Source organism: Chionomys nivalis, chromosome 8, assembly GCF_950005125.1.
Source record: "Chionomys nivalis chromosome 8, mChiNiv1.1, whole genome shotgun sequence".
NCBI lineage: Eukaryota > Metazoa > Chordata > Mammalia > Rodentia > Cricetidae > Chionomys > Chionomys nivalis.
Window position 1 is genome coordinate 68,536,946 of NC_080093.1, and position 9,622 is coordinate 68,546,567.

At 50.4% G+C, this 9,622-nt stretch overlaps 1 protein-coding gene across 2 annotated transcripts in view; it reads left to right on the forward strand.

Annotated features, from left to right (window-relative positions):
* The window catches only part of Rgs10 (regulator of G protein signaling 10), a 40,856-nt gene extending 31,441 nt beyond the window's left edge, over nucleotides 1-9,415 (forward strand). For both annotated transcript variants that reach the window (XM_057778497.1, XM_057778498.1), the window contains exon 5: nucleotides 7,773-9,415. In XM_057778497.1, coding sequence (XP_057634480.1) covers nucleotides 7,773-7,919 — 147 coding nt within the window. In that variant the 3' untranslated portion in view covers nucleotides 7,920-9,415. The remainder of the gene's footprint in view (nucleotides 1-7,772) is intronic.
* The last annotated feature ends 207 nt before the right edge of the window (nucleotides 9,416-9,622 follow it).

Sequence of the window (9,622 nt, forward strand, 5' to 3'; positions counted from 1 at the left end):
TCTTAAATGAGGGGTGTTAAGTTAGAGGAAAATGTGATGGAGACCCCAAGATTTCCAAATGTTTCTATTTTTGTTTGTGTGTTTGTTTGTTTTTGGTGTGTGTGCACTTGTGTGTGTGTTGCATGTAGAGGCCAGAGGTCAATATTGAGTGTCCTCAATTGATTCCCATCTTATTTTTTGAAAGAGTCTTTTTCCTTGGCATGGAGTTTACAGATTAGACTAGACTGGCCAGCCAGGGATAACCTGTCTTTGCTTTTCCAGTACTGGGATTACAGATGCATGTCACCCTGCCCAAGTTTTAGGTGGGTGCTGGGAGTTGGAACTTGGGTCTTCATGCTTGTGTGCCCAGCACTTGGTTAACTGAGCCGTCCCTGGTTCTAAGTTCAAGGTCTCAGCCTCAGTCACAGCTTCGGCTTCACCATGACCAACTTTTGCTTTCAGCCACTGTTACCAAAAAAGCTCCAGGTGGTCAACCACTTACAACATGTCCTCGTTCCGCGGCTCTCGGGGAGTATGGTGGTGCCGCATGACTTTCGTGGGAGCATAAAGCTCAGCAAACCATCTCAAGCTCAGATTAGATGGCCCTGCATCCCTACACCCTTACGAGAGCCTCTGAGGTTCTTTACCCAGGTCCTGCTAACCTACACCCAGGAGCAGGCAGGCAATGATATTGAACGTTAACCACCGCACAGTGATGCGAGGCCAGAACACACGGGGCCCATGTTCCCACACACCGCGGTATGGGCGGGCTTCTCCGTACTACAGGATGGTAACTTGATTGGTGAGCTAACGATGCTCTCAAGATACCAAGCAGAAGCTAGCCATGGTCAGTCTATTGTGTGAAGAGTGCATTGTGCACATCAGTGAGCATCTTAATGGAGGCGAGAGAAGTGAAGGCTTAGCTCTTAATCTGAGAAAATCCCCTTTGGGATAAGGGGAGAGATGACTTCCGATTTAATTTATAAGTTTGGCTCATCTGTACGCCCAGTGGTGGCTGATCGGGAGAGCTGGAGGTTGTCCTGTGTGAAGCGGGAAGGAAGGTCACTTGGCTTCTTCTGTGACTGTGCTAAGAGCTATTTGTGATGCAAAGAAACCAGCTCCTGTCTGTCCATAAAGACCAAGAAGGAAACACAACAGCCAAGAAATGGGCTTTGAGTGTCTGGGAGGGACTCCTGGGGGTCTCTTGGTCCCTGGAGAGGCCAGAGTCCTGCAAGGCAGCAAGTGATCCTGGGGCTGTGGGTTAATGGGGGGATTTTGAAATTTAGCTTTTTTTTTCCTTTTTATCAGGTAGGTTGGTTGCACTAAGAAAGTTTGATCTTGAAGGCTAGGCTGCTTGGCCCTGGTGCCCAGCCCTGGCTATCCTGCCCGTCCTGTCTGGACTAGAGAGTGCAGATGTCACTTAGAGGGTCCACTGTGGCCTTAGCTTCACAACCATGGACCAATTATTGGTCCTTGGCCTGGTGCTGGCCCTCCTCCCCATTCCTGTCTCAGGTCATCACTTCCTGGATGCTGGACTCAGTCACGGTCATGACCACTATGTGGTAGATTGGCTCTTGACGTGATTCCCGTCCTGTCTCAGAGCCCACACAGGTCTGTGTCTTAGTGTGGCTTCTGTGTCCCCACGTGTAAAATGGAGACTATAGGCTAATGTGCTTCTCCTCCTCCAGAAGGAACTTCATACTGCCCCTTCCAGCAGACCCGCATGCAGCCAGAATGCCCTCATCCTTGGGTGATGCCACTATCTAGTCAAGGTCAAACAGCAAAATGGCCTCCACAGTGTGCCAGGTTCCTAGTCACAGCCTTGGCAGAGGAAGGAACCAAGTCTGGGCCCTTTGTTTCCCGTCATCTTCCTCCACGTCATTAGACAAGGGTAGACTGGTAATGCAAAGGGCCTCCGGGCCTCCTGGGGTTCACCCCAGCTCCCCTGTTTCTCCACACAGGACCTTGGTCTGAGCTCCCCTGCACCACCATGGCCCCTCCTTCTGGGCCGTGGTTGGCAATCAGAGTCAGGATGTACGCCATCTCTGTACGGATACTGTTGACATTCGCTCCCAAAGATCAGACCCAGCCCAGAAATGAGCAGTTTCCAGGGTGGCCATGAATTTTTGTTCCAGTGGAGAGTAAAGGGGTTGCACACCCGTGTGGTCAGGTGTCTTCAGCAGGGTGGGGCACGGAGGACTTTCAGACTGACCTTACAACTTTAAGATAAGAGACTCCTTGTCACGGCAGAAGTGCCATGAATTGTCACTGAACTTCGAATTTGAGCTTCACAGACTCCGGGAAAGGCTGAGTAGTCCACACTGAGAAAGCATATTTTGCCCCATGCCGAGGGTCTTTCTGACTCGATTTCTGATCTTCTTGAGGTCCTGATCCTACCCTTGGCATATTTACATGCCTGTGAACTAGAAGTGATATCCAGGTCAACAAAACCTTTCTGGTGGCCCAGTCATGCTTAGGGGACAGGGTCTGCCCTCTTCGGCTTGGCACTAGCCTGCTGTCTGCCAGCCACCCTCAGACCTCCTGGGTGCACCCCGTTCCTTCCTTAGAAGAGGGAGAGGGACTTCTATCTCACAGAGTGGGCATATCAGTTCTGTAGGTACAAGGAGAGAGAGAGACAGAGGGAGAGGGAGGGAGGAAGGGAGAAAGGGAGAGAGGGAGAGAGGGAGGGAGAGGGGAAGGGATGAAGGCAAGGGAGGGAAGGAGGAAGAGAGGGAGGGAGGGGAGGGAGAGGGAGGGAGGGGGAGGGAGAATGCTCTAGAACAACAAATCAGCAAAATCCCATTAGCAAACTTCATGTTACATTGAAAGATTTCATTTTTTCCTCCTTATGCGGGTTGAAGTGACCTGGAAAAGAAGGGGGGTAGGTATTTCCTTTAGCCCTTCTCATGCACTTGACTTTAAGGTGATCAAATATTTATCAGGTCAAAATACAGTGGATGGAGGCAGCGGATTAACCTGGAACCACTGCTCGGAGGCTGAGAGCTTCTGGCGGGTTCCTCCCCTAGAACAGCATGTTGGGAACTTCAAGGGTGTTTTTGGTTTTTGTTTTTTTTTTTTTCTCCTTGAAGCTCGATCCAGGACTTGAGGAGGCATGGTGGGCATCTGGGTGATGCAGGGACGCTGCGCTGGAAGGCAAGGGGCAGGGCACAGTTACGCAGGCACAGGACGTAGCAGGGAATCCCAGGCAACGGGGCTAAACAGTTTATAGCACAGGCGTGCAGATGTGGAGCCTGAAGACCAGAAAGCCTTGCTAAGCCACATCTGTCTCGGAAAAAAAAAAAATCCCCATAGCAGCCCAGCTGCCTACTCACAGTTTCTGCTTTGCCCACTGGTGACAAATCACTCCTGGTCTGTGCTCGGAGGCTACTTCCACCTCTTCCTTCCCCTGTCTGAGTTGTCTAGAATTCTGACCACATTGTTTAGGTCCGGGTCAGCTGTGCCAGTGGGGTCGGCTTTGCTTGTCAGAGCCCTGGCTTCATAGAACCAGCTAGGGTTCTGGGGCCCAGCTCGTCTCTGCTGGGGATGAAATTCCCTGGCACTTTGGCCTTGAACTGCTGTCTTCAGGACCGCGAGGGAGTTTCGCGTAGTAGCCATTTCCTAGTGTCGTACTAACTGCCTCTCTCATGCTTTCAAACAGCAAAAACTTCTTGCACAACTAGACTAGGAGCCTAGAACCATCTGTGGGCAGGGTCTGGGCTCCACTCCTGAGGAAGGCTCTAGAAGACGAACTTGCCTTCCCCTTCCAGCTTCTGGTCAGTTCCTTGTCATCCTTGCAGTCTGTAGGCTGTGATCCTGTCACCTCTGTCTCTGTCACTCTCGTCAGATGGCTTCCTCGTTCCCTTCTACACCTGTCCAACGTCCCGTGTTGGAATCCTCCCTTACAGCCCTCCAGGATGTGACTGTGTCTGGAGACAGGGTAATTAAGTTAAATCAGGTCACACGGGTGGGCCCTGATCCGAAGCGACAAGTGTTTGGTTGTTTTAAGGGGTTATGCTTATGTGCGTGACAACATGCTTGTGGAGGTCAGAGGACAACTTTGAGGAGCTGGTTCTCTTCTCCCACGTTGATGTGAATTCTGGAAATCAAACTCTGGTTCCCAGGCCCTTGTGGCAAGCCCGCTCACCCGCTGAGCCATCTTGCTGGCCCCTGATGGGTGTTCTTTTAAGGCATACATGGGGGACAGCCATGTGACACACAGAGAGAGGCCCTGGAAGAAGTCAGCCTGCTGGTAGCTTGACCTCAGATTCTGGCCTCTGGAACTCTGAGGGAAAGTTGTCCATGGTTCTGTTTTGCCAGACAGAGCTGAGCAGCCCTCGTCATCCTGCCAAGCCCTAGCCCTAAGTCCTGTTTTCCTCCTCTGTGAGACCACAGTCCCCAGGGCATTGTCATGGTTTCGGGGAGAGCGCTCTATCAGATGCCTGGAGTGTGTGGCCCCAGATCTCTCAGCCATGTTCGTCCTCACTTGACGGTCTGCTGAACACATGGAAACATGCTAGGCTCCGTCACGGCCATTTGTCCTGCGATGGGCTGTGGTCAGTAGCCAGTGAAGGATTTGGAGTCAACTTCCTCGTGTTCTCTGTCACGGTGCTGCATCTCACAAATGAGGGACTCCGTTTGTGGAAACTCTTGGGGCCCAACACTCTCAGGCCCATGCCAGGGAGCCATTGTCAGTAGCAGCGGGGCTGGCCCGTGGACTCCCTGCAGAGCCACAGAGCTGTGAACATCCAGGAAGATGAAGTCTTCCTGGGCCTGCTGCCCGCAGCTGCTTCCTAGTTCCTCCAGTACCCAGGGGTGATGAAAGCCAGACATCCGGAAACCACAGCCTAAGGACTTCGGGTCTGACTGGGCATTTCACACCTGCCCGCTGCAGGGAATGGCCCTGTGCTCTTGTTAAATAATTTGTGGCAGGGCCAGCAAGATGACTCAGCAGGTAAGAGCATCTGTCCACAAATCTAAGTTTGCTACTTGGATTCTGTGGTAGAAGAAGAGAACCAATCCCTAAAAGCTGCCCACTGAGTCCTCTGACTTACGTATGTGTGCGCTATGCTCACATTCCTCCTCCCCCAACCCACAATAATAAAATAAATCCCCAAAAAAAGATTTATTTTATTATTTTATATCTATGTATATTTTGCCTGCATATATGTCTAGGCACCACATGCATGCCCAGTGTCCTGGTGTCCTGAGAAGTCAGAAAAGGGCATCAGATCCCCTGGGACTGGAGTTACAGGTGGTAATTCCATTGTGAGCCACCATGTGGCTGCTGAGAATCGAACGTGGGTCCTCTGCAAGAGCAACAAGTGCTCTTAATTGCTGAGCCAATTCTCCCAGAGCAGAGTGAGCAGAGGAATGCAGAGTCTCTGGGGCTCTTGGGTACTATCCCCAAATGAAGCAGCCTTCCGGATTCGGCCTCTCACCTCGGCACACCCTGGGTGCCTCTAACACACCCCTTTCTCTTCTCTCTGAAGTGTGAGCTTCAGAGTCTCAGACGGCAAACAGGATACTCCTCTCCCAGCCACAGAGACTTCAGAGGAGAGGCCCTACCCCTGCTACTGGTGCTGGCTGGGTTTGCTGGGGACCTGGGGGAAGTGACGGGGGTTGGACTGCATGCCCGGAAAGGCCTTCACAGAACTGGCTCCCTCAGGCACACCCGGAGCATCTGTTCCGGACTCAGAGCCAGGCGGGCACCTGTTAGATCCTCTGGGGGATCCATGTACCTGAAGGTCTGAAGGTTGCCCAGTGGTGAGGGCATTGATGCCTGCTTAGCACGTTTGTGGGAAACCTAGAGAGGAGAATGAGGTTTCTTATCCCCAGCCTCCTCCCTCTGCTGTTGATTATTGTCTTGATTTCTGGGGTGTTACATTTTCATAAAAAGTGATGTATCCAAACCTTAGCTAGTTATGCTCACTTCAAAATTACAAAATTGGCACAAAATAGGTAAACCACTGCAGAGCTTGGGTAAGAATGGAATGGCCCAGGGAATGGTGGGCACGGGGTGGATGCTATGAGCAGCGCAATGTGCCCAATGTTTCCTGGGTGTGGTCTCTGCAAAATGGGTGATTTGGTTCTCACGCAGCCCTGCTGAGAACGTGAAGGTGAAAGACAAAACATTCCCATCCCTTCCCTGGGCACCTCCCGCCTTCCAAGCGGATGTCCCGAGGCCTCAGCCCCTGTTTGTGTTGGGAGAAGGCAGGTTTAAAAGACATCAGGATTTTACCACCCACTTGGCAACCCTGCCTGATAGTGAGTGTCATTCTGGAACTTTCCATTCAGTCAAGTTTGAGCTGCTATACAGGAAAAGCACCTTGGTATGCCTTATGGCTCTTTAATCTGAAGGTAAGAGCCAGACACACACACACACACACACACACACAGAGTCACAGAGCTAGTCTCTCTCTCTCTCTCTCTCTCTCTCTCTCACACACACACACACACACACACTCACACACACACACACAGAGAGAGAGAGAGAGAGAGAGAGAGAGAATGTCTTGAAAAGATGAGTCTACACCAGCAGAAAAATGTGTCCTTCCTTCCTTTCCCTCTCATGTTACAGGGCGAGGGGAGGTGAGGAGTGGGTCCAGGGAGTGTGGCCCAGAGACAGGGGGCTTCTATGTCGGGCCTCCACACAGTGCATGTATGGTGCCAGCAGGCGCCGCTCCGTCTAGTCCCAAGGACTCAGCCCTGCGTTCCAGAGACTGCAGCCTGCCTGGTTGACAGGGGTCTGCTCTGCTGCTGGCTTCTGTGTTCTCTGCAACTGAACCTGGTCCTGCAGCCTCTCCTCATGCAGACTGTGCGAACACCCCGTCCCCTCCATGAGACATGTTCCCTTTGTCTTGGCAGGGTAATAGGTTTGAACTCTCCAACACCAAACCTTCTGGGTCCTAATATGAGGCTTCAAAAAGTAGTTTTTGCTTTCCAGACAAGTCTCATGTAGCTCAGGCTGAATTCCACTCACTATGTAGCCAAGGCTGAGCTTGAACTCCTGAGTGGTGGCGTGTGCCACCATACATGGCCAGTGAAGATTCTTAAAGGGCCATTTGAGGCAAAGGCATGACTCAGGCTGTGTGCATCTGTACTTCCATGGAAATAAAGATGTATTTGTGCATGTGATTCTCCGGAGCCCATTGAGACTGTTACATGATGACCAAAAGTGTCCAGGGTGTTTGCCTTGTCCAGCACAGCCCTACCCTAGTGTTCTTGTTGTTATTATTATCAGTGTGTGTATGTGTAATGTGTGTGTCAGTGTGGGCATGTGTGTGGGGGTCGGAGGACAACTTTTGGAAGTCAGTTCTCTCTCCACTGGGTCTTGGGGATGGAAGTCAGGTCATCAGACTTGCATGGCAAGTACTTTTACTTACTGAGCGATTTCATGGGGCCTATACTAGCATGTGTTGTGTGTGCGTGCGCTTGTGCGTGTGTCTGTGTGTGTGTTGTGTCTGTGTGTATATGTGTGTCTTTGTGTGTGTCATGTCTTTGTGTGTATCTGTGTATACGTGTATGTCTGTGTATGTGTGTCTATGTGTGTATGTGCATGTATGTATGTGTCTGTGTGTATGTGTGTGTGTCTGTGTCTTTGTGTATGTATGTGCATGTGTGTATGCATCTGTGTGTATATGTGTGTGTCTTTGTGTGTGTATGTGCGTGTGTGTATCTGTGTGCTCACACGCATGCTTGAAGGTGTTACTCTTTGGCCTGTGGTAGGTGTCTGACACGGTGATTCATGGTCTGAGTTTGTGGTGGCCCTCAGACTCTTTCTCTTCCCTCTTTAGATCTTCAATCTCATGAAGTATGACAGCTACAGCCGCTTCTTGAAGTCTGACTTGTTTTTGAAACACAAGAGGACGGAGGAAGAGGAAGAAGATCCTCCCGATGCTCAAACCGCAGCTAAACGAGCTTCCAGAATTTACAACACATGAGCCCCGAGAGCCAGAAGAGCAGAGGGATGGACTCTTGGAACTGTGCAGGGTTGTCATCGCTTGTCGCGTTTGAGGACTGAAGTGTGCCAGACCTTCCCGTGGGATATGTGTATTTTATTACATGTTTGACCAGTAACTTTTGCATGATGACTAATCTTCCATTAAAAACAAAGTAGCTTTGAAGTTTCAGTTCACAAAACAAACGAGATTCCGCCAACACTGGACACTCAGAGCATTTTAATCCTAATTAAATTTCCTGTGAGGCCACAGGTGAAGCCTTTCACTACTTCTGCTTTGTGAGCCTTCATCCTGCCTCTCTGGCCTGGGTTGTGTGCTCCACAGACTCTCTTGGCAAACGCATGAGTGGTGGGCATTGCTTGCTGATTGCTTTGGGGTTAAATAGTTCTTGAGAGAAGTTCAGAGATATCTAAAGCAAATCTCCGACAGCTGCTATGGATTGATTGACAGGAGTTGAGAGATAGCATTGGCAAAGGGGTGTTATTTTCTCATATGAGGGTCCCTTGATCCATGACATTTCACACAGCACACATTTAAAGTTTATTTTCACAGAAACACTGTCTCGGCCAAGGGAAAAAACAAAAGAAAATTTGTTTAGAGGTGATGGCTGCTCGTGGTAGCATCCAGTGGGACCCCAGCCCAAGATGTGCTGACCTGGGGTTGATGGGATGTTCCCCCTTTCCCTTTGACTACCTAGAGACAGATCAACCCTGTACCTTCTTCTCAAAATGTCTTTCTGCATTTTCGAACTCTGGCTTTACGTTCCAGCAAGGGGAAAGAAGTGCTGTCTGCATATGTTCAAGTCCAAGGCCAGCCTGGTCTACATATGAAGCCTGCTGCAGCTGGGAGGAAAGGCTGGGGATGACCAGGTACCCCTCTTTTACAGTGGAGCCCAGCAGGGCCCCAGATCAGACTTAGCTTTCTTCAGCCAATGTCCACACCTCTTGCGGGGGCAACACCGTTGCTAGACTGTCTCCAGCATGCTTGCTAGCTCTCATTGGTGCCCACAATGAGCCTCTGCTGCTATGGGCCTTCCAGAATCAGGCTCTATCGTTTGCAAAACCCCCTGCCGTTGAGATGACTGTGCAACTTACCGCTTAAACCAGGACCCTTGAGAGACAATGTGAGGTACATTTTAAAATATGATGGGCAGGCATGTTGTAATCCCAGCTCTTGGGAGGCAGAGGTGGGTTGATCTCAGTGAGTTCAAGGTCAGCCTGGTCTACATATAAAGTTCAGGCCAGCCAGGGATACATAATGAGAACTTGTCTCACCAGACAGTCAAGAGCTGGAGAGGTGGTTCAGTGGTTAAGAGCCCTTGCGGCTCTCCCAAAACACCTGGGGTCAGTTCCTAACATCTGCATGGTAGCCTACAACTATTTCTAACTCCAGTTGCAAGGGATCCAGTGCCCTCTTCTGGCCTCTGTGGGAACTGCAAGCGCATGGTGCACATATATCCATGCAGGCAAAACACTCATACACATAAAATAAAAGCAAATCTTAAATAAAATAAAAATATTCAAAAAATACAAACCCAAAAAGAATTATGGCGTCCTGACATCTCTGATAAAGCATGAACACCGATTCCCTGATTATGACCTTCTGATGACCTTACCCTATCTGGACTCCCTAGTCTGCTGGCTGCTTCCTGTCCTTTCCTGTTGGTCTTGGAAGAGGAGTGGCCT